The 25,328-nt window shown below is 40.3% G+C and overlaps 1 protein-coding gene across 2 annotated transcripts in view; it reads left to right on the top strand.

Annotated features, from left to right (window-relative positions):
* The window catches only part of ubr1 (ubiquitin protein ligase E3 component n-recognin 1), a 220,515-nt gene that overhangs the window by 56,808 nt on the left and 138,379 nt on the right, over nt 1-25,328 (top strand). For both annotated transcript variants that reach the window (XM_072569440.1, XM_072569439.1), the window contains exons 13-19: nt 2,421-2,520; nt 3,698-3,826; nt 14,852-15,044; nt 17,732-17,793; nt 18,570-18,680; nt 21,380-21,445; nt 22,918-23,019. In XM_072569440.1, the coding sequence (XP_072425541.1) occupies nt 2,421-2,520; nt 3,698-3,826; nt 14,852-15,044; nt 17,732-17,793; nt 18,570-18,680; nt 21,380-21,445; nt 22,918-23,019 (763 nt within the window). The remainder of the gene's footprint in view (nt 1-2,420; nt 2,521-3,697; nt 3,827-14,851; nt 15,045-17,731; nt 17,794-18,569; nt 18,681-21,379; nt 21,446-22,917; nt 23,020-25,328) is intronic.

Genomic DNA, 25,328 nt, shown 5'->3' with positions numbered 1-25,328 from the left:
CAATCATTGAATGTCACAAGCAGGTTACCTGGTTAAAGCAATGTTGTTTGTGGTAGATTGACCTTTGCAAACTGCCTGTCACATTTTCCGAATTAAAACGGTGGCTGCTTCAAAAAATACTTAATTGGTTGGAAAGACTTTTTAATGTACTGAGATCATGAAAAGTGCTACAGAAAAAGCCATGATCTTTATTTTCTCCCTTTAATCTCTTTAATTTTCACTCTTTATTTATGCTCACACGCCAGACACACAAACTGTGTACCCCTTTAGTGTTCAGTTGGAATTAGCTTGCTCACACAGTTACAGTATTTGAAAGCAGACCATCATTTTCCCTCAGTTGGAAACAGGAGATTGGTTAAAGACAAAAAAAAACTTTTCAGTGGTTAGTTATGACATAGCCTCTCAACATTCTGAAGGCATAAAAACTGGCGGTCTGTCCCACTTGTGGAGAGTCAAAAGCTAAGAGGCATAAACAGCAATCACACACAAATCCTCTGAAGGATTCAGGTGAGACTCTTCTGAAGCTGGGCTCTTTATGGTTTTTGTCATTATTCATAGTATACCGTGTTTACTAACCACATCACCAAAGGAAATAGCTGTTTTTTCTTAGTGCCTGTTCAGTTGAAAATTTTCATTTCTGAGGAGTGGAATATATTTTCATTTTGGACTTGCACATTGTTACCTAGTTGTTTGAAAACAGATGTGAACAACAGCATTAGAGCCAGGGGAATTAGTGGGCAGTAAAGTCCGACCATATTTATTAGTGAGAGACAGCATGGTTTTGTGCGGGAGAGGTCATGCCTCACTAACTTGATCGAGACTTTTGAGTAGGTCACAAAGATGATTGAGGGAAAAACATTGGATGTTATCTACATGGACTTCAGTAAAGCCTTTAACAAGGTCCCTCATAGAAGACTGGTACAAAAGATGAAGTCACATGGTACCATGGTTAGGTGTCAGTGTGGATACAGACCTGGCTTAGTCATAGGAGACTGGAGGTAGCGGTGGAAGGATGCTTTTTGGAAAGGAGGGTTGTGACTAGTGGTGTTCCAGAGGAATCCATGCTGGGACCTCTGCTGTTTGTGATCTACGTAAATGACGTGGAGGAAAATGTGGCTGGTCTAATTAGTAAGTTTGTGCATGATAAAAAGGTTGGCGCTGTTGCGGATAGTGAGGAAGATTGTCAGATGATACATCATGATATCGATCAGCTGGAGGCATGGGCAGAAAAGTGGCAGATGGAGTTTAATCCAAATAAATGTGAAGTGATATATTTTGGAACATCAAGTACAGGTGGAAGTTATACAGTAAATGGCAGAACCATTAGAAATATTGTAGAGGTATTTGGGTGTGCAGCTCCACAGATCATTGAATGTGGCATTGAAGGTAGATACGGTGGTAAAAAAGGCCTATGACATGCTTGCCTTCATCGAAAGAGGCATTGAGTATAAGGACAGGCAACGTATGCTACATCTTTATAGAATTTTAGTTTGGCCTAACTTACAATATTGCCTACAGTTCTGATCACCACACTGTTGGAAGCTTGTGGGTGCTTTGGCGAGGGTGCAGAAAAGGTTTAATGGGATGTTTCCTAGTATGGGGAATTCAGATCCTGTAAGTGAAGGCACTTGTGATATGGAAGGGCAAAATGTGTTGGTGCAGGCTTGGAGGGCTGAATGACTAGTTCCTGTGCTGTATTGTTCTTTGACCTCCCAAGCAGTTCTACCACTCTATCGCTGATGAAATCTCCTTTTGATCTAATCCCAGTGCTGCCATTTAAACAACACTCAATCCATTCCTGCAGGTATCGTGGACTTATAAATAGGATTACCTGTTTATGGTGAGTTATAGGCAGTCCTCAAGTCTAGAAGCTTATACTTGGGGAAGTAGTTTCTAACCATTGTATTAAGCCGAGTTTGAACCCAGCTCCTCGAGGTGCAAGGCCAATTTTCCAGTCAGTACTTCAGATAATTTATCTGTATTTAGTTCATTATAAAAAAAAGGTTCTGAAAGTCACTGTAGCTTCAAGATAGGTCAGTTCAGTCGATGGGTGCAGTTAATTGTCAGGCTTGCAAGTGCATGCCATTGCAGCATGGCAAAATCCAGCTTTGTGCAAGTAATTTCTCCTGATTAAGGATAAACCACCCACTTATCTAATTCAAGTTTGTAACTGCATCAAAATATTGAGACAGACAGCATAGATGTTTTAAGAGGAAGCGAAATGTACAGATGAGGGAAGACTGGAATGAAAGATTGTGATGCTAGGGTGAAATGGAGATGCATAGGAGGAACCAGGTGTGGTTTGAAATAACTATCCTAAATAGGCTGAAAGGTCTGTTTTTGCTTGTTTGCAGCAAAGGTACCTTAGACTCACCAGGAGAAATTATGTATCTCTTCTCTTCGTTTTCCTTTCTTTGAAGGTATGTTTTGATCAGCAAGCCACCTCTGTGGACAGACAAGCTAAGAGAGCGTTTCCTTGAGGGTTTTAAAACATTTTTGAAGCTATTAAAAACCATGCAAGTAAGTAACAATAAACTTTGACTATACCACTCTTCATGTTGCAGATCCTAAGTTATTAATGGCTTTGACAGAAAATGATTTTGATGTAAACAATTCCCACTAAATAGTTTGCTGAAGTTAGGAGAAATAGATATTCAATATTTCTCACTCCTTTGTGCCAATCATCTGTTAATCCTGTGAGAAATTGACTATCTATAAAATGCAGTCAGTCATTTTTGGACAAGTTGGTGTTATTTTAATATTTTTGTCATTGTTTCCAGATCTCTCACTGACCTCCTCCGTTCTTGTCCATCTCACTGCTTCCAGGCCTTTTAGTCTTTAAGATGACTGTGTGATCCTCCAAACCAGGTCCTTTGAATGTGGGTTTAATTGCTTCACCATTTGAAGGCTATGCCTTCAGCTGCCTTGGCTGTAGTCTCTGGAACTCCCATTCCCTCTTTCTCTTCTTTTTAAGATACTCCTTTAAACCGAGGTTAACTGTCCTAATATTATGTAGCATCAAAGTTTATTTAATATTGTGAGGTGCCTGATTAATATGATAAATATTTTAGACATACAATGCAAGTTAATGGCTTTTAGGTGGTGACACAGTAAGAGTTTGTAGAAGTATGCATTATGCCTATAATCTTGAACACTTCAACACTTAAAAAAAAACTTAAGAATCGGCCAAGTTTCATAGACAGATGCAGATTAACTTGTCGCATTTTTTTCAGAGCAATAGATATTTATGCAACTGCAATTAATGAAAAAGAGCAGAATAGTTTTGTTTGGAGCACTATTATAATTTCTTGAGTTGGTACTGACCATGAACAAGGTTTAATTTTTTTTTCCCTTTGGAATGCTCCAATTTCTGATTAATTTCTCAGAAACACTACGTTCTTTAAGGTTCTAAATGTTAATAAAACACTTTTCCCTTCCTATAACATTGCAAAATGGGTGATAATGTTCTCCTTAATGCTCACTGAGAAAGACTTCAACATCTTAGTAGTAACCTTTAAGTTTTCATGACTGCCATCGTGATTCAGGGTTAGATTATAATGTTTATTTGTCTACTTTTAAAAAATGGAATTTCCTGTGCTTATTGATGTAGCTCATTTAGTTATTTAGCAAGTTCTTGAAGCGACCTGATGTTATCTTGATGAATCGTTAAAAAGTTAATTTTATGCATCATTTGTAGAATATGGAGCCAATGAGCCGACAGATTGGGCAGCACCTTGAGATAGAACCTGAGTGGGAGGCAGCATTTGCTATCCAAGTACTTCTGAAAAGTATTCTGTCCATGATTCAGGAATGGTGTGCATCTGATGTAAGTTTTGAGAATTTGTTTTTATTTTCATAGATTTGATCTGCAGTTTAACATATAGTTCCCCCAAGTTAACATCACTGAGAGAAAAGTGTGGCTATCCTGTCTTTGTTGCATGATTCTTGAAAGGGTGCCTGACTGAAGAACTTGCCTTGCTCTTTAAACTGGTTTGGTAAACTGTGCTATTCAAGGACAGATAGCACCATACTTTACGAGTATGATGATACTCTGGTGTGCTTGTAATGTTCTATGTACTCTTACCATGTGAAATTAATGTTGGTGTCCGCACACAGTTGCAGAGTCCTATGTCTGATGTTTTAGTGTTTAACATCTGCATTCAATCAGTTGCAACCTAAACCTGAGAACTTTACACAAACATTAATACTGCAGGAGTCTACAAAGATTGAAATATGTTAGCATAAACTTTCCATTTTTTAAAAACAAAGGAGCAACAGTAGGTTATTTGGCCCTTCAAGACTGCTTCTCCATAAATATGACCATGCTTGATCATTCTACTCTGTACCCTTTTCCTGCTTTCGCCCCTAGACCATTGATCCCTTTAGCTATAAGAACTGTATCTGATTGAAAACATTTAGGATTTTGGCCTCAACCACTCCACTTCAACCCAGGGCTTCAATGTGGACTTCACCAGTTTCCTCATTTCTCCTCCCCCAACCTTACCCCAGTTCCAGACTTCCAGCTCAGCACTGTCATCGAGACGTACAGCATGGAAACAGACCCTTTGGTCCAACCTGTCCATGCCAACTAGATATTGCAATCCAATCTAGTCCCACCTGCCAGCACCCGGCCCATATCCCTCCAAACCCTTCCGATTCATGTACACATCCAAATGTCTTTTAAATGTTGCAATTGTACCAGCCTCCACCACATCCTCTGGCAGCTCATTCCATACACGACCCACCCTCTGTGTGAAAAGGTTGCTCCTTTGGTCTCTTTTATATCTTTCCCCTCTCACCCTAAACCTATGCCCTCTAGTTCTGGACTCCCTGACCCCAGGGAAAAGACTTTGCCTATTTATCCTATCCATGCCCCTCATAATTTTGTAAACCTGTATAAGGTCACCCCTCAGCCTCCAATGCTCCAGGGAAAACAGCCCCAGCCTGTTCATCCTCTCCCTATAGCTGAAATCCTCCAACCCAGGCAACATCCTTGTAAATCTTTTCTGAACCCTTTCAAGTTTCACAACATCTTTCCGATAGGAAGGAGACCAGAATTGCACTCAGTATTCCAACAGTGGCCTAACTAATGTCCTGTACAGCTGCAACATGACCTCCCAACTCCTGTACTCAATACTTTGACCAATTAAAGTAAGCTACCAAATGCCACCTTCACTATCCAATCTACCTGCGATTCCACTTTCAAGGAGCTATGAACCTGCACTCCAAGGTCTCTTTGTTCAGCAACACTCCCCTGGACCTTACCATTAAGTGTATAAGTGCTGCTAAGATTTGCTTTCCCAAAATACAGCACCTCACATTTATCTGAATTAAATTCCATCTGGCGCTTCAGTCCATTGGCCCATCTGGTCCAGATCCTGTTGTAATCTGAGGTAACCGTCTTCACTGTCCACTACACCTCCAATTTTGGTGTCATCTGCAAACTTGCTAACTGTACCTCTTATGCCCCCATCCAAATCATTAATGTAAATGACAAAAAGTAGAGGACCCAGCACCGATACTTGTGGCACTCCACTGGTCACAGGCCTCCAGTCTGAAAAACAACCCTCCACCACCACCCTCTGTCTTCTACCTTTGAGCCAATTCTGTATCCAAATGGCTAGTTCTCCCTGTATTCCATGAGACCTAACCTTGATAACCAGTCTCCCATGGGGAATCTTGTTGAACGCCTTACTGAAGTCCATATAGATCACACCTACCGCTCTGCCCTCATCAATCCTCTTTGTTACTTCTTCAAAAACCTCAATCAAGTTTGTGAGACCTGATTTCCCATGCACAAAGCCATGTTGACTATCCCTCATCAGACCTTGCCTTTCCAAATACATGTACATCCTGTCCCTCCGGATTCCCTCCAACAACTTTCCCACCGCCAAGGTCAGGCTCACCGGTCTATAGTTCCCTGGCTTGTCTTTACTGCCCTTCTTAAACAGTGGCACCACGTTTGCCAACCTCCAGTCTTCCGGCGCCTCACCTGTACTATCGATGATGCAAATGTCTCAGCAAGAGGCCCAGCAATCACTTCTCTAGCTTCCCACCGAGTTCTCAGGTACACCTGATCGGGTCCTGGGGATTTACCCACCTTTAACCGTTTCAAGACATCCAGCAGTTCCTCCTCTGTAATTTGGACATTTTGCAAGGTGTCACCATCTATTTCCGTGCAGTCTATGTTTTCTATATCCTTTTCCACAGTAAATGCTGATGCAAAATATTCATTTAGTATCTCCCCCATTTTCTGTGGCTCCACACACAGGCCGCCTTGCTGATCTTTGAGGGACCCTATTCTCTCCCTCGTTACCCTTTTGTCCTTAATATATTTGTAAAAACCTCATGACCTCTCCTACCTGCCAATCTCCCTTCCCACCTATCCGCTCCACCCTCCCCTCTGACCTGTCACCTTCATCCCCACCCCCATTCACCTATTGTACTCTTTGCTACCTTCTTCCCAATCTCACACCCCAATTTATCTCTCCACTCTGGAGGCTCCCTGCCTCCATTTCTGATGAAGGCCTTTTGCCCGAAACACCGATTTTCCTGCTCCTCAGATGCTGGCTGACCTGCTGTGCTTTTTCAGCACCACTGTAATCTGGACTCTGGTTTACAGCATCTGCAGCCCTCACTTTTGCCTAATTCCACAGGTTCACCCATTCTCTGGCTGAATAAATATCTCCTCATCTCAGTCCTAAGTGGCCTACTCCATATCTTTAGACTGTCACCCCTGATTTTGAACACCCCAGTCATTGAGTACATCCTTCCCTCATTTACCCTGTCCAGTCCTGTTAGAATTGTATGGGTTTGTATAAGATTCCTCCCTCATTCTTCTAAACCCCAGTGAATATCGTCCAAATCAATTCAGCCTGTCTTTACACATCAGTCCTACCATGCCAAGAATCAAACTGGTAAATCTTACTCCCACTGCACCCCCTCTATCGCCAAGACATCCTCCTTCAGATAAGGAGACCAAAACTCTGTACACTATTGTTGGTGTGGTCTCGCCAATGCCCTGTCCAGTTGCAGCAAGACATTTTTGTTCCTGTACCCAAAGTGTCTTGCTGCGAAGGATGACATATTATTTGCCCTCTTCCCCACCTGCTGCACCTGCATGCTTACTTTCAGTGACTGGTATATAAGGACACCCTGGTGTCTTTGCACCTCCGTTTCCCAATCTATTACAGGCGGTTCTCCTATCGCACCATAGTTGCATTCCCGTGTGAAATCACGTTATAGAAAATCATGTAATAAAATAATGGGGCCTATGGGAAAAATTAGGGGCAAACCACCAAAAATGCCAGTGAAAATCAAAACAAACATAGTAGCTAGCCTAACACACAATTGCACCATCTAAGTAAATTTTGACCTGTTGTATGGTACTATGTAGTGCAATTCATCAGAATCTTCAACTGATTACTCTCGATTGGCATCTGTACCTACTGGCTGCACTACAATCTAGCCAGTCTTCTGATCCCATCCACTGTAACACTGCATAAGTCACACCCCAGAATGAAACCTGCCTTGGTAGACTAAGGTCTGAATCTTAATTCCTTTTACTGAATATCAGTTTTGACAGTTTTTTCAGAGGGTTTCAGATTGCGATCTTATTTTACACCTTATTTTACCTTTATCTATCTCCTTATTTTTATTACCTACCCCATCCTTTGGTGTCCCTCTCTCTCATTCTAGCACCATAGACCATATCCAAAACAGTTTGCCACGTCCTGGATATCCCAGAATTGGCCAACATCCGTGGTGCAGCACCCTCTTTAAAAAGATATTGTGCACCCAGCCACGAGCTGAGAGTCTGGAGCTGCCCTGCATGGTTCCTGACATTGGCTCTGGCCGTGACAGATGATAGAAAGGTGGTACCTCTCTTTGTGGGCGGGACATGGAGATGCTACTGATGGGGATAGGGTGATGCAGAAGTAGGATGGTCTTTTCTCCCAGGCCAACAGAGAGTGCCATTCTGCTGGAACCAGAGTTATCATTCAGGCCAGTGCAGTCCCAAACAACTTAAGGAATGCACAGACTATAGGAAGAAGATCAATGACCTTCTCCACTCTGCCAATGAAAGTGCCCCTATCTTCTTTTGGATACCTCACACTTGCTCTACCTCTGTTACTGTACCCACCATTTCCTGCAACATCTTCCCCTTTGCCCTCATCCTTAGTAACATCTGACCCTGACTAACCCTGAGTCTCTTCTACACAGCCTACTCACCCCCTCAGGACAATTCCACACATGTACCAAAAGTAATAGAGTGCTACCCACCTCTCTCTCCCTCACCCACTGTGTGCAGAGTTTCCTTACTCTGACCACCCTGAGCAGCTGACTCACCATGTACAAGTCCGTGTACTGGTATTATTTTTGCAGTTGGTTACCATAGTGATTAGTCACTGAAACAGATTAGCATGAGTCTGCGGGTATTGTTTAACATTTAAACATAGTTTTTTCAAAAGAGAAGAAAAGCTCTTAATACAAGCAGCAAAGCCAAATTTCAAACTGTTGTTCAACACTGTCCTTTTGCTGTTGGTCAATTCCAGTGAAATTGCACTCTTATATCAACTCTTTAAGTTTTTAACAGATTGCTCCCAGCTTCTTGTCCGCGGGCTGTAGAGGCATTTTCACAAAGCTTTTTCAAGTTCACTAACACAAACTTTTCACAATACCTCGCATAAAGCTCTTCACAAGAAAGTGCACGAGCCAACTGGTCATGCGACGCTGATGTGGAGTCCAGTCCTCCATGCCACCGTGGTACCTACTGCCAGGGATGAGAATCACGTAATAGCAAATGGGAGTTCTCTTATTTTAAAAAAAAAGTTGGCAATTCACAAATTACATTACAGACAAATCACATGTAATAGGAGAACTATTAAATTGCGTTCTAGGAGAACTACCTGTACCATTCAGATGATAATCAAGCTGCCATTTTTTTGCTGCAAAAATATGTAACCTTGCATTTATCTACAATCATCTGTCATGTCCACTCCTTCAACTTGACCAAGTCACACTGAATCATCTCTGCACTTTGCTCACAGTTTACGCTCCCACTCAGCTCTGTGCTGTCTGCAAACTTGGAAATATTACATTTAATACCATCTTCTAAAGCAGTAATACTGTGAATAGCTGGAGTCCTAATATCGATCCCTGTGGTATCACACTGGTCACTCAGAAAATAACCTGTTTGTTCCCACTCTGTCTCCTATCTGCCAACCAGTTCTCTATCTATGTAAGTACGCTATCCTGCAAACCCATGTGCTTTAAATTTGCATGTTAATCTCTTATGTGGAACCTTATTGAAGGTCTTCTGAAAGTCCAAGTAGACTACATCCACTGGTTCTACCTTAAGACCTCTACCAGTTACGTTCTTTTGAAGTTCCAATGGATTTGTCAACCATTATTTTCCTTTCATAAATCAGTGCCGGCTCTGTCCAATTCTGCCACTGTTTTTCAAGAACTCTCTGATGAAATCCTTTATGATGGACTCCAGCATTTTCGTAACTGATAGACTAACTTGTCTTTAATTTCCTGTTTTCTCTCTAACTCCCATATTTTAAATAATGGGGTTACCTGAGCCACCCTTCAATCCATAAGAACTCTTTGAGATTTCCAGAGTCTATAGAATCTTGAAAGATGGCCATCAATGCATCCACTAATTCTGGGACCGTTTCCAAAAGTACTCTGGGATACAAATTATCAGACCCTGGAGGATTTAATCCCATCAATTTCCCCAATACAGTTTCCCTAATCATACTGATTTCCTTTCAGTTTGACTCTAACTAGACCATGTGTTTTCTAACATTTTTTAGACTTTTTTGTGCCTTTCTTTCTGAAGACAGAATTTCGGTCTGGAGTTAATGAACTGCCATCTCTTTGTTCCCCATTATACCTTGCCCTGTTTCTGATTGTAAGGGTCCCAAATTTGCCGTCACTAATCGTTGTTTTCTTTGCAGATCTTTAAACACTTTTGCAATCAGTTTGTATGTTCTCTGCAAGCTTACTCTGTTATTTCCCCTCTTAATAAATCCCTTTGTCCTCCTTTGATGAAATCTAAACTCCCAATCCTCAGGTCTGGTGCTTTTTGTTTTGGCCAATTTGTCTGCTTCCCTGGATCTAATACTATCCCTAATTTCTCCTGTTAGGTGTAGACAGGCTAGTTCATACCAGTTTTTATTTTTGTGTCAGACAGGAATGAACAATTATTACAGTTCCTCTGTGCACTGTTTAAATGTTTGCTGTTGCTAATCTACTGTTGTCTGTTTAAGTAACACTCCCCAGTTTATCATAGCCAGCTCGTGCCTTTGTAGTTTCCTCTGTTTGGATTCAGGACCTTAGTTTATGCCACTGTTAGTGTGGTTACATTATGGTTATTCTTTCCCAAGGTGCATTGTACAGCTATATTGTCAATTATTCCTTTCTCATGTTCCCTTTATGGTGAAATGTAGGAACAACAAGGCCAGAGAACTCTGGATATCAACAAATATTCAGAACTGGATACAAAGGAAAAGAGAGGTGTATAACAGGTAGCAAATCATCTGAGGACCCAATGGAATATTGAATGCACTGTGGAAAACTTAAGAAAGCAATTAGGAGAGCAAACACAGGGAGTGAGAAAACGCTGGTGGGTAAGATGAGGGAAAGTCCAGAGAAATTCTGAAGTAAATCAAGGGGAAGAGAATAACCAGGGGCAAAAAGAGGGTCCATTAGGGACAATGAGGAAATCTATGTGGAACCAGAGGACATTGGTAGAATGTTAAACAAGTACTTCACCTGAACTTCTGTCAGGAGGAGGAGGATGCAGGTTCGGAATTTGGAAAAATGGGCAGAGGTTTTTGTGTGGTTTAATATCAGGAGTGAATAAGTATTGGAGCTTTTGGTGAGCTTTAAAGGGGGCAAATCCCCAGGCATAGTTAAGTTGCCTGCCAGGCTGCTGTGGAAGACAAGGGAAGGAAATTACAAACCCTGATCCAAATTTTTAATTCCTCTCTCATCTCTTAAGAGGACTGGAGGATATATGGTTCCACTTTTCAAGAAGAATGGTAAAGATGATCCAGTTAGTTATAGACCAGTGAGTCCCAGATCAGTGGTAAGGAAGCTATTGGAGAAAGTTACTTTCCTTTTAGAGAATCAAATCTTAATCAGGGATGGTCAGTAAGGCTTTGTCAGAGAGAGATCACGTCTAATATCTGGTTGGATATTTTGAGGTGGTGAACAGGATGAGTGTCACATAGTTGATATGGATTTCAGTAAGGCCTCTGACAAGGTGGGAGACTGCTAAAGAAGCCAAAAGCACATGAGATCAAAGATAACTTGGCAGGTTGGATCCAGAATTAGCTACTGACAGAAGACAAAGGTGGGGATGATAAGTTCATGGATGTCACAAAGGTAGCATGAAGATTGGCTGTGTGATTGACAGTAAGGAAGGAGGTCTTAGGTTACAGAAGGATAGAGATGGGTTGGTCATTTTGGCAGATCAGTGGCAGATGCAATTTAACCCTGACAAGCGTGAAGAGATGCACTTGGAAGAAGGATTAAGACAAGGGAGAAAGCTCAGAGGAATACAGGGTATCTTGGGATGCTCGTCCACAAATCCCTGAAAGTAGCAGAATAGCTTAATAAGGTACACTAGCCTTTAACAGTCTATGTCAGGCATAGGTTATGAGAGCAGGGAGTTTATTTGGAGCTGCACAGAATTCTGATTAGACCACGCTGGAGTACTGTATGCAGTTCTGGTCACCACATTATAGGAAGGATATGATTATACAGGAGGAGTTGCAGAAAGGATGTATCAGGGATGGAGCACTTCAGCTTTGAAGAAAGGGTGGATAAGTTTGGGTTGTTTTCTTTGCAGCAGAAAAGGTTGCGGGAGGAATCTGATAAGATTATGAGGGGCATGAATGGGGTGGGTAGAATACTTTTTTCTCCCTTGGTTGAAGGGTCAATAACAGTGCACACTTTTAAGGTTGAAAGGCAGAAGATTTAGAAGGGAGTTGAGGAAATTTTTTTTCACTCAGTCAGTTTCTGAAATTCCCTTCTGGGGAGAGTGGTAGAGGCGGGTAACATCGCAACCTTGAAGAAGTACTTGGATGAACACTTGACATGTCATAGCATTCAAGGATACAGACCTACTGGTGGAAAATGTGTTTAAGTAGATTTAGCATACAATACAGACTTGGGCTGAAATCCTCTTCTGTCGTGTATGATTCTGTGATCTCGATGGCGTTCTCTAGCTGGTTGATACTCTGGACCTATAAAGGTGAAACAATGCATCTTCTTAGTAAGACCGTCCATCTCACTGAGGAGTCTAAAACCAATAACCTGCTATGAAAACTCAGATTCCTCCACCACAGCCTAGGATACTGTGATATTCTAAAACTGGGATGCTATTCTAAATGGAACAGCCCACAACATTCCTCAAAACCAAATCTCCCAATGTTCAAATTTGACTTCCAGCACACTACCCCAATGAGTTGTGACAGCTTAGATTTACATGGCGCATCCAAAGTTCATAGATGATAAGAACCTTGGAAACACATTGAGTGAGGATTTTGTTTCAAGTGGATAGAGACAGCCTAGTGAAGTGAGCAGATATGAAATTCAAGTTGAGGAAATGTAAAGTGATTCCTTTGAAAGAAATATTGCAGAGAAGTAATATGAACTTCTATAGTCTAATTTTAATGGTGGTGAACAAATGGAGACCTTGCACGCACATCTTTGAAGGTGCCAGGAAATGTTGAGAAAGCTTTTAAAACAGCATATGGGACCTTTAGGTATACGTATAGTTGAAAATAAGCCCTTAGCTGAAGTATTGTTTTCCATTCTTGAAACAATGGAGTGATTTGCAAAGGAGTTCACTAGGATGGTGCTGGGCATATGGGATAACAGTAATGTGAAGAAACTGGAGAACATACTGTAATGATGATGGACCACACTACCAAAGGTACATTGTGTTATGATCTAGGGATCAGTAACCTTTCTTTTATAAGTAGGCAGTGTCTGAGATTTGAGGTTCTTATTAAGGGAACAAAGCTACAGATAGTTCTTCTATTACACAGTGGTTGCGTTCTTGTGCAACCCTGCATTGTAGTAATATCACTCTGTAGAAACAGCACTTAAAGTAATGACATTGTCATCACGTCACAGCCAACACACATTTTAAAAGCTTTAGGAGCAGGTTCCAAAATTCACATTAACAAAACACCCGTTATAACTGACTGACTGTACAAGATTCTACAGTCAAAAAAGACAAAAAATCTATTACTGTACAAAGTTATAAACAATAAAACAATCTACAATATATATAAAAGTTATATTCCTAACATTCAGAATTAAAATCAAACACCCTACAAATAGCAAATGAGACAGCTCCCACAGATTCCTCATAAATCCCACAAAATGTTAGTGACGTTAGGTCACCAAATCGATTTAAATGACTGTAAAAAGTGACTCAAAATATCTATTCAATTCACCAGCCATTTCCTCCTTGTCCATTGTTAACTTCCCAGATTCTCACCTAGAGGAATAATGCTCATTAAAAAGGAAAAGAGCACATTCAATACTTGCAACAATCTTATCGGTTTCTTAACTTTGTAGGTTGCTTTCTCACATTTTCTAATTTCTTTTTCTTTCAATCCAAACTTTTGACTGACCACCAATCATCTCAGAATTGTGCACTTTTACTTATAGCTAGATATTTCTCCCTACACAGAAACAAATTGAGAAGATTTGATCAAGGTTTAAGTTTATTGACAGCGTAGGAAGAGATTGCTGTTCTCAGGCTCATTTATTTAACCACATGACATGAGGAAATATTTTTGTCTTTATGCAGCGAGTTGTTGTGATCAGAAATGTACTGGCTGAAAAGCTGGTGAAAGCAGATTCAAGATTAACATTCAAAAGTGAATTAGGTCAATGATTGAAGGAAACTTTAGGAGTAGAGTGAGATTAATTTGATAGTTCTACTCAGTTTTTAAAAGCATAATGAGCCAAAGAGTCACCTTTGTTGTGTCATGCAAAGACAGCTTATAATTTCTTGGTCCTTATTTTGGTGAAAGATTAACAAACTTGAGCACGTTACAGGACTACTACTGATTCAGGTAAAGCTGCATGCATCACTTTTTTCTGGAATAACAATACTCAATAAAAGTGGATACTTCAATCACAATTCTCAGGTTTCCTATAAGCCCTCTAGTTTTGCATACATAACACGAGTTAGGAGCAGGAGTTGGCCATTTGGCTGCTTAGTCCTGCTCTGGCATTTAATAAAGTCATTACTAATTGTACCCTCAACATTCCCATTGACTTCCAGTAATTTTCACCACCTCAATTGCCATTTTCCTATGTGTCTTTCTTACTAAACTCCCCTCAGTCTCTTTTCTCAAAGTTCACCTACCTACCTGTCCATTCGAGCCCTCCAGTGAAGTTTCTGCTCCCTGCAAACCAATTTAAAGATATTTCCCTACCTTGGAGTGCTATGAACATATAACAAACCATGATCTCTTTTGGCTCCACTGTGTTAAAAGAATCTGTCCCCTTATAATTGGTTTATTACCTTCACGTGAAAGGAAAATGCATTTATTTTCAAAGTTAATTGTTTTGAAAGCACATTGTGAAACATTTGAACTTCACTACTCCAGAGGGCCTTGGGTGCACAGCTGTTGAATATGTTCAGCACTTGGACAAGTCGATATACTTTGAGCAATAAAGGAGTTGAGCAATATGGGAAAGGATGGGAAAGTGGTGTGATGTAGATTTTGTGCTGATGAAGCTGCTTCGAGGGGCTATCAGGAGTACTCTTGCTCCTATTTCATATGTTTGTATTTCTCATGTGTACATGCAGGAACAAGTTCTTCTTCAAGCTTACAAGGAATGCCACCGTGTTTTATCCCAGTGTACTAACGAGTGCAGTCAGCGGGATGCAAGGAAGCAGCTCAACACGTTGAACATGTGTGGTCACTCCATCAGCTTGAAACGTTATTTGGTATCTCGAGAACCTGTCAGCATCCATCTTCCCTTATCCAGGCTCCTTGCAGGTTGGTTGAAGGGAATTGCTTTCACTAGCATAATAGTAATGACATAAGCGATGCAGCTTTGAAGCATCCTGCGCAGCATAGTGATATGGTAGCAGAATAGCCATTTAGTTCCCAGAGTGCCATGGACTCAAACCTGGTGTAACTCTTTTAGGAAACAAACCTTTAACTTGAGCTTTGATCAGTAATGGAAAGGTGATGTGGAATCCTCTGCTTGATTGTCTAAGACTGTAAAATTTTATTCCTGTTTGATAATGTAGATCAATTCTAAAACTCATTTGGCTGACAAATGCCTTTTAGGAATGGAAGGCTGCCACCAACATCTGGTCTGGCCTACATGTGACATCAGGCCGACAGTAATGTGGTTGCCTCTCAACTGTCTACTGAGATGGCCAGGCATGACATTCAGTTCAAGGGGAATTAGTGATGGACACCAGGCGTTAACCTTGCCCGTGATGCCAACATCCCATGAAAGAATAAAGGAAAAGTTCAACAGGACAATCAGTACAGTGACTCAGTCATTTTACTTATTGCAATCCAAACTAAAAATAGTAATGAAGTAATAAGTACATGATAATATTGTCCAAAGTTAAAAATCACACAACACCAGGTTATAGTCCAACAGGTTTATGTGGAAGCACTAGCTTTCGGAACGGTGTTCCTTCGTCAGGTGTTTGTGAAGTATAGGTATACTTCACAACCACCTGATGAAGGAGCAGTGCCCCGAAAGCTAGCGCTTCCACATAAACCTGTTGGACTCAACCTGATTTTGTGATTTTTAAAAAAACTTTTTGTACACCCCAGTCCAACATCGGCATCTCCAAATCATGATAAAATTATCCATCTTTTTTTCCAGCTTTTACCCTTTTAAATCTGTAACTTCAGGTGATGGTGATACAGCCATGACCTAATTCACCTGTTACTAATTATTAACACTGTAGACAATTTAACACTTATACATATGCTTCCATTCTGTTTCTCACCAACTCTCATAAGTTAAAACTCACTCAGTCATGCATTTTAAAATTACAGTTAAAAAACTGATGTAACAATTCCAAAAGGCAAGTGCAGACTTTTCTTTTTTTAGATGTAAAGTCTAGGACCAATGAGTGCTTTTGTCTATACATTATTGAGTTAATAAAGTTATTTAATCCTTAAATATTCTAGATAGATATAGTAAGCAGACAGAAATAATGCACCGAGAAGAAATCTGAACAACTTGAATCCTAAAATTCAAAGGAGCACAGACAGCTGAGGGAGCACAGTCTGTGTAATGAGGGGTGAGGAGTGTGGGTGAGGCATGGGATCTGTGGATGAGGGGTGGGCACAGGTGGATTGGCTATGCTAAATTGCTCATTGTGTCCGGGGAACTGCGAGCCCGGTGGACTAGCCATGGAAAATGCAAGGTAACAAGGATAGGGTAGGAGGGTGGGTCCATGTGGGATGCTCTCCGAAGGATCAGTGTGGACTTGATGGGACAACTGGGCTGCTTCCACATTGTACGGATTTTATGATTCAGATGATGCCAAATCAAAATGAGACTAAGCTTGTAAACACTCCAGGATAGATGTATTTCTGGTTTTCAGGAGAAATATAACAGTTTAGGCTCAGTTTTTATTTTGTTCTCCGTCAATAGTTGTCCTGATGTCCTGTGTTCTGTAGTAAATCATAACAGCCTTCAAACTCTTGTGCTCAGTTTTTATTAATGCTTGGAAATCTGCAACATGGCGGTGTTGTAACTTGGATTTTTAGTAAGGAGCAGTGGTGGACACATGGTATACATTAAGCACTTTATACTATGGGAAGTCACACAGCCGGTTCTAGATTTTGCTTTTGTAAACTTGTGTTGCTTAGAATATTTTTAGCCATCGAGTCTGGTTTTGACAGGCTGGATTCTTCTGGAAATGGCGGTAATGGTATTGAATGGTAGATTTATCTATTGTCACATACACCTTGAAGATACAGTGAATAAGTGTTTTGTTACTACAGTGTGGCACTATTTTGAGGTACAATAAGGATAAAAAGAAATTAGTTAGGTAGGAGTTCTGTTCAAATTAGGATCTTGAGCACAGCTTCAGGGCTTCTTCAAAGTATCTGAAAGACATTCTGGTCCTCAGACAGTCCTGTGCTGAAAACAGCAATGATAAGGATATGCAGGTTAGGTGAATTGGCCATACTAAATTGTCCATAGTGTTCAGGGATGAGTAGGCTAGGTGCATTCATCAGGTGTAAACGTAGAGTAATAGAGTAGGGGAAATGGGTCTGGGTGGTTACTCTTCAGAGGGTCGGTGTGGACTTGTTGGGCCAAATGGCCTGTTTCCACTAGGGATCCTATGAACGCTAATGGGGTGAGAGACTGCTGGTTTTGTTGCTGCTGCCAACACTATCAAGAGTCCAGGCTCCAGGCCTACTGCTGCTGGGAATCTAGGCTCCAAGCACTACTGCTGCAGCCACTACCCCACCAACATCACTCCCGTTTCTAAAATGAAGAAGTACCTCTTGGACGATAAAGACAATAAGTACATAGAGAAATCGTATAGGTTAATGTAATTCTTTTGCCAAGTTAAAATCTACATTTAAATTGACTTGGCCATTTTCCCTGTAGTGTTGGAATGAAGTCTTACAATTTTCTTAACTTGTGGAAGTTAACAATTAATGTACAGGTTCTTACACATTACTTTGTATTATAGGTCTGCACGTACATCTAAACAAAAGTGGAGCAATTGACAAGTTAGAAGAATATGTGCCCTCCGTAAGTAAGAAGCAATAAAAAATCACTTTCCCTGTATTTTAAGATCCTACTCTTCAAAGTCTGAGTAACCTTTCGTTTGTAATGTTGTTTGAGAGATGTCAAGAGGTTTGCTGCTGAATTATTGAAATGTAACCTGCTGCTTATTAGCGTGCAGCCAACTTTTGTTTTTAATATGTGTCCTTTTTTTTGTGACCAAAATCTTGGTGCATCAGGTGATGTAAATCAGTGATGAAATCTCCAGCTTGCTGTCATTCAGTGAAATTGCAGATTAGCCTCTGTCTGCGATTTTTGATTCGATGATACATGTGTTAGTTGAAAGTATTGCATACAGATAAAAGTTTTACATTTAACCTTTGGGTTTGGAGTAAGTTTAGCTTTTTCAGTTTTCTCCTAAGCATAGATGCATAAAGTCTTTTTTTTTTCTTTTGTAACTCCATTCTTCATAGAAACTCAACTAAAATAAGCCTTTATACTATGATCTCAAAGTTGCTTGAGTTATATTAAAGATTATATCTGGTGTGTTTTCAAAGATTGTACCTATATTTTGTAAAATTTTGTTTTGAGTCAGGAAATTACAGTAGCCATTAGAATATACAAAGCTGTCCAGCTTTTTTAAAGTCTGGAGTCATTTAAGTTTACACATCCTTAATATTTACTAGTGTTGGTATTAGTTGGATAATTAGCTTGGCGAAATGGTGTCATATTTAAACGGTATTGTTTTTTGAAACACATACTTGCTCTATATTAACCACCTACTGTTGTGCTAATTATCGCAGTCAGAGTTTCAAGTTGAAAAATTGATGGACTACCCATTGCGCTGCTTAGTGCTGATGGCTCAGGTCTCAGCCGATATGTGGAGAAGAAATGGATTTTCTTTAGTAAATCAGGTACTGCGGAGATGGCGACTTATTTATGAACAAGCATTTTTTGACCTTTGATGTGATTGTTTTTTTTATACAAGAAAATTCATGCCGGTGAGGGTACTATGAACGTGGGTTCATACTTATTGAATCTCGACTCGCTCTGATCTCTGCAGTGAGAAGTTCAGGAAATGGACCTGTCAACCTCATCAAAACCTGAGAATGAGGAATCCAGAACAAATCCCTTCTAAACCAAAAAAAGTGATTCTTTTTGAATTTGGTTCTGAGAAATAGAAACCTTGTACATGGTCGAACTAGAAAAAACGTCATACAGCACAGAAACCGACCCTTTGTATAAAACAGTCCATGCCGACCATAATCATTAAACACGTTCCACCTGCCTGCACTTGACCCATATCCTTCCAAACATTACTTACTCATGTACTTATCCAAATGTGCTTTAAATGTTGTAGCTGTACCTGCATTCACCACTTCCTCTGGAAGTTAATTCCACGTGCGAACCACTCTCCACTCTGAGTAAAAGGATTGCCTCTCATGTCTTTTTAAAATCTTTCTCCTCTCATTAAAAATGTGCTCCCTCATCTTGAAATCCCCAACTCTAGAGAAAAGACACCGGTCATTCGCCTGATCTATATCCAGAATGATTTTATAAATCTCTGCAAGGTCACTGTTCAACCTCCTACACTGGAAAAAGTCCCAGTTTACACAGCCTCTCCTTGTAATTCAAACCTTCTATTCCCACAACATCCTGGTGAATCTTTTCTGAACTCTGTCTAGCTTAATAATGTCCTTCCTACAACAGGGTGACCAGAAGTGGTAACAGTACGCCAAAAGAGGCCTCACCAATTAACCTCAACATGGCACCCCCGCTCCTAAATTGAAAGATTTGAGCAACGAAGGCAAGCATGCTAAATGACTTCTCAACCATCCTGTCTACTGATGCAAACTTCAACAAATTATGTATATGAACCTCGAGGTCCTTCTGTTCTATAATTTTACTCCAGGCCTAACTTTTAATTGGCTAAGACCTGCCCTTGTTTATTTTACCAAAATGTAGTACCTGGCATTTATCCAAAATTCAATTTCATCTGCCACTCCTCAGCCCAATGACCCAATTGATCAAGATCTCTTTGTAATCTTGCATAACCTTCTTCACTATCCACTGGACACCAATATTGGTGTCATCTGCAACCATGCCTTCTATACTTTCATCTAAATCATTTATAATAGTGACGAACAAAAGTGGACCTAGCACTGATTCCCTAGGAACAGATGGTCGCAGGCCTCCAGTCTGAAAAACAACCTTCTATCATCAGGGGTGTTCCACAGGGATGTATCCTGGGACCTCTACAGTTTGTGATATACGTATATATAAAAATGACTTGGATGAAAATGTAGATGGGTGGGTTAATAAGTTTGTAGACGATACAAAGATCGGAGTTGTCGATAGTGTAGAAGGTTGTCAAAAGGTACAGCAGGATATAGATCAAATTCAAATGTGGGTGGAGAAATGGCAGAATGGAGTTTAATTCAGGTAAGTGTGAGATGCTACACTTCAGGGAGATTAAATGTTAAGGAAAAGTATGCAGATAATGGCAGCACCCTGCACAGCATTCATGTACAAATGATCTTGGGATTCAAGTCCGCAGATTTATGGAAGTGCCTACGCAAGTATATGGAATGGTAAAGAAGGCTTATGGCATGCTTGCCTTTATTGGTCAGGAAATTGAGTACAAAAATCAGGATGTCGTGTTGCAGCTTTATAAGGTCCCAGGGATTTTTATCCACTTTTATGCATTTTAGGACACCCTATGAAGTGCCTTAGGATATTTTGCTATATTAAAGTTAAAAATAAAAATAGTTGCCTGTTTAAAATAAGATTCTCGGGGTGCTAAAGTTATTTTGGAAGGCTATGGATGCACTTTTGTTAATTTGACTTGGTTCAAGTCAAAAAACCATAATAATCTGTGATCCTCAATCTCCTGATTGATTGGTCAAAAGCAAATGCTGCTGATTTGGATATTTCACCTGTCAGAGTTTCAAGATTATCTTAGCGCATTAAGTTTGTTGGTTGTCCAACATGTGTCATAGAATCCCTACAGTGTAAAAGCAGGCCATTCGACCCATCGAGTCCACACCGACAATCCGCACAGCATCCCAGACAGGGCCTTTACCCTATCCCTGTAAATCTGAATTTCCTATGGCAAACCCACTCGACCTGCATATTCCTAGGCACTATGGGCAATTTAGCATGACCAATCCACCTGACCTGCACATTTTTGCACTGTGGGAGGAAGCTGGAGCAATTGGAGGAAAACCACGCAGACACAAGGAGAATGTGCAAACTCCGCATAGACAGTAGCCTGAGGCTGGAATCAAACCCGGATCCCTGGCACTGTGAGGCCACAGTACTACAACTGAGCCACCTTTGTGGGTTCAGAACAGAATGGATTAATAGAGTTGTTTAAACCTAATGGTGTATGATGAATACAGTTTGAATTAGAATGAGTTTATTAGTTACTTTGTCGTGCAAGGATAATCCATTAATAATTTGACATCAAAGTACTTCACAAGTCATCCATAAAGATGCCTTATTATTTGATCTTTTACCCATAATTCCAATCCATGGCTAATTTCTTGCTGTTTACAGTAAATGTCTACGAGAATTAACAAAATTTGTAACAGTGGTTTTCTTTTTTTTTGAGGCGTTTTGTTACCGAAAAGTAAAATGGAGGGAAGAGATGTTTGACAAAGACATCATCATGTTGCAGGTATTTTTGGAATGTTTAAAATGTAGTCAGAAAAATTCACATTTGTTTAAAAGTTGTTACCAAGTTGAGCAAACGCACCATTTTGGTGTGGCTTAGTCTTTCATTTCAGAAATAGAACTGCAGGGATTGGTACCAGGGATATCTAACACTATCAACAAACTCAATTATCTTTTTGTATTGGCTAAAGGTAGGATGACTGACACTGGAGCATTTGATCACTGAAAAGGGGTCATTCTGTCTCCTGAAGGAATGGTGTTGAAATGATGTGGAACAGATCATAGAATGTTAGAGCACAAAGATAGGCCCACATGATCCATCATGCATGTGTCAGCCCTTGGAAAGAACTATCCAGTTAGCCCCTTTCGTCATAGCCCTGCAGTTTTCTTATAGATGTTTTTGTTAAATCTTCAACTGTCCTTTCAATCAGTACATTTCAATTGTAACATCTCTCTTGCAGCATCTTGGCTTGTAAAAGTCAGGGACCTGCACAGATCATTCTCTGAAGAATGATCCTGGATTTTCTTTCCTGAAACCAACCATACTTAGTTTTTTGGATAGGAGTATGAGCAATTGCATTGGAAATACTCTCCTTACTGGGGATTCTCAACAGAAGCTGTCGTGTTTCAGGAGGAGTTTTAGTCTAGATGTGAGCTCACTAAGTAATGTGTACTTTCCCTGATCTGTTTCCTTCTATTAAATTTAGAATCGGATTTCAAAGGCAATCTTAATTGAGCATGTTAGTCACATGCTCTGAATTGAGGGGACTTATTGTCCATTGTTTGGTCACGTATTGTAAGCAAGTTATTTAAATTTTTGTTTAAAAATCAGATTGCATTGCATAAGATTTCTCATTGTGCATAACCCATGATAGCTTGGTGAAAAATAGCCTGAGAACAGGACAAAAATTAAACAGTTTACGGTTAAGTTAACTTTGTGACCTGAATGAACAGACACAATTTCGTAAAGTGTTTTGATTGTTTAGAGTGTTAACTGAAATAAAGTGATATCTTGGAAACTATCTAATTGTTTAAAGGATGCAAGCATGATTGGGCATATATCATCCCTCTATATTATCTTCAAAACTGTATTTTTACAAGTCGGCTTTTATAGAGTTGGATGAGGAATGACTTGAGATTGAGTTATATTAATTTAAAGATTTTGTTTGCTTCACTGATGTAGGCCAAGAATGTTATTGAGCAGCTGTTTTTTTTTAAAATTAAGCAAGTACTCCATCTGATTTGGATTTTAAGCTGTGTGGAATGGAATTCTTGTGTGGCAGTGTTCTTATCAACAGCTGGACTTCTGCTAATTTATGAACTGCATCTAGATTTACTGGTCATTATTTTTGTGAAAGTATATTACTGCTGTCACAAAGCATTAGACTTTGTGTGCAATTCACAATTTCTGAGCACTTCTGAAGCTTCATATTTACTCAGCTTAGTATAGACATTTAAAACACCTTTGTCTTACAGATCGCAGCTTCGATGATGGATCCAAATCGGTTCTTAATGTTTCTATTGAGCAGATTTGAATTATTTGAAGTCTTTTCTAAGTCTCCAGTTCCAAGAAATAAGGTAAAATCCAGGTGTCTTATTTTATGCCTGTAGGTGGTGTTTGGACTTTAATCAAGTCTTCACAAAGATGTTAACTTTAAGTTGTTGGCCTTTGTAACTGGGGATTTTTCCGAGTCATTTCTTCTGATGTCCACAGGCATCAATGTCAAATTGTATTGATAACAAATTCCAGCCTGAAAGGTTAGCTCCATCTTTCCACAGATGCCGCCTGACCTGAAGATTCTTAGCATTTTTTGTTTTTGTTTCAGATTTCAACATTTGTTGTAGTTTGGCTTTGTTCTGATCTGATGTTCTTTCTTGAATACGGCTGTCATATTTGTCACTTTCCATTCCTCTGGCACCTCCCTGTATCTAAAGAAGATTCTGGCAAGCCCTTATAATCTTCCTTCATTTCAACAGTCAGGCATGTAAGCCATCTGGACCAGGTGACTTTTTGTCATCAGTCTTTGCTACTGTTTTATCCTGACTTGGATTCCTCTTATCCCATTTAAATTAGCTTTATTCCAATTTAGGTGTTCTATTTTAAGTTCTCCTTTGACCTTCTATATTGCTAATTTAAATCTTATACTTTTAGTCAGGTGTTGTCCCACAGATACTGGGTTCACTTATCCCACCTCATTCCCTGCATCAGATGCTGGAATGCTTTTGTTTTTGGTTGGGCTGAGAACATTTGATCAAGGATATTCTCCTGAGCACTTCAGAAATCCCTTTTGCTGCTTACTCTTTTACTAATATTAGTCCAATCAATATTAAGATGCTGAACATCTCCCATTGTTAACTTTGATATAGCGACAACATAATTATTGCACATCTGTGATTTCTCTGCAGGTTTGTTCTTCTGTATTTATGTCTCTCATTGACTTCCTTGCTATCTGAAGATTTATTGAATATTGCTGATGATGTGTTCATTTCCATTTTTATTTCACAACTCTAATCAACCTATTCTAACTTTGCCCTTCAAGGATATGCTTTCTGCCCAACACTACAATGTCTGCTCTAATCTGTACTGACACCCCAGCTTTTCTAGTCTTTTCTGAGTACTTCGTGGTTGAAAATTAAGTGCCAAGTCCTCCTCATTTTATTGCCGTTATTATTTGTTGCCCTTTGTATGTTAGTATACTTGGAAACCACCTTGTTGTATGCTTTGTAGCCCTACGGCACTAATTCCTTTCCGTTCCTTTAGATACCTTATGTTCATTGCTTTATCTTGGTTATTGAACCAAGAATCTGAAGAGAGAGAAGGAGAAAGCAAAGACTATGTTGTCGTTGAGGTCAGCATCAAATTGGAACATTTACAATTGGTTGATCTGCTCAGTTGAAATTTGGGCATTGCCTCCGATCTGACCTCAGAACTGACCCAAAGTAACAATTTGGTTGGAATTGTCTTTCTGTTGAGATTAAGTGTGGAAATGGATGTAAAAGTGTTTTTTCGGGGTGAGGGAGGCGGGTCAGATTTTCTTGTTCAGTTTGTATCTTCTCAGCTCATTGTATATGCGCCGGGTTCTGCTGCCCTGCTTCCCCCCCCCCCCCCGTGTCAGGGCCTTCCAGGCTCCAACATCTGAGCACCATATTAAAAGACATTTCAACTCTGCACCTAGGAGCAACTCTCAACCTTTGTTCATCTTTCCCCCCCCCCCCCCCCCCCCCACTCACCCCTGGAGATATCAGAGACCCAGCAAAAAACATCACCATGCTTTAGTGATGGCTCCCTAGAGGAGGCATTATTGGTGTAATGGTATTCCTAGAGATCTACATGAACAGATAATGGATACTGGTCAAAAACAACCACCAAAATATTCTAATCCCATTTTCTAGCACCTAATCACAACCTTTTTTTTTAGATTAGATTAGACTTAGTGTGGAAACAGGCCCTTCGGCCCAACAAGTCCACACCGACCCGCCGAAGCACAGCCCACCCATTCCCCATGCATTTACCCCTTAACTAACACTATGGGCAATTTAGCATGGCCAATTCACCTGACCCTGCACATCTTTGGACTGTGGGAGGAAACCGGAGCACCCGGAGGAAACCCACGCAGACACGGGGAGAACGTGCAAACTCCACACAGTCAGTCGCCTGAGGCGGGAACTGAACCCGGGTCTCTGACGCTGTGAGGCAGCAGTGCTAACCACTGTGCCACCGTGCCGCCCACCTTGTGTGCATTGGTATCACATCTAAGCACTTTTTAAATGTTATGTAGGGTTCTGCCTCTACCAATTTTCAAGCATCGAGTTTCAGATTCTGGCATCCTCTGGATGAAAACTTTCTCCCTCACATCCCCTCCAAATCCCTGTCCCTTTAATTCTAT

This window comes from Chiloscyllium punctatum, chromosome 4 (genome assembly GCF_047496795.1).
Source record: "Chiloscyllium punctatum isolate Juve2018m chromosome 4, sChiPun1.3, whole genome shotgun sequence".
NCBI lineage: Eukaryota > Metazoa > Chordata > Chondrichthyes > Orectolobiformes > Hemiscylliidae > Chiloscyllium > Chiloscyllium punctatum.
Note: the sequence above shows the minus strand (reverse complement) of the source record. Positions and strands in the feature narration are given on the sequence as shown.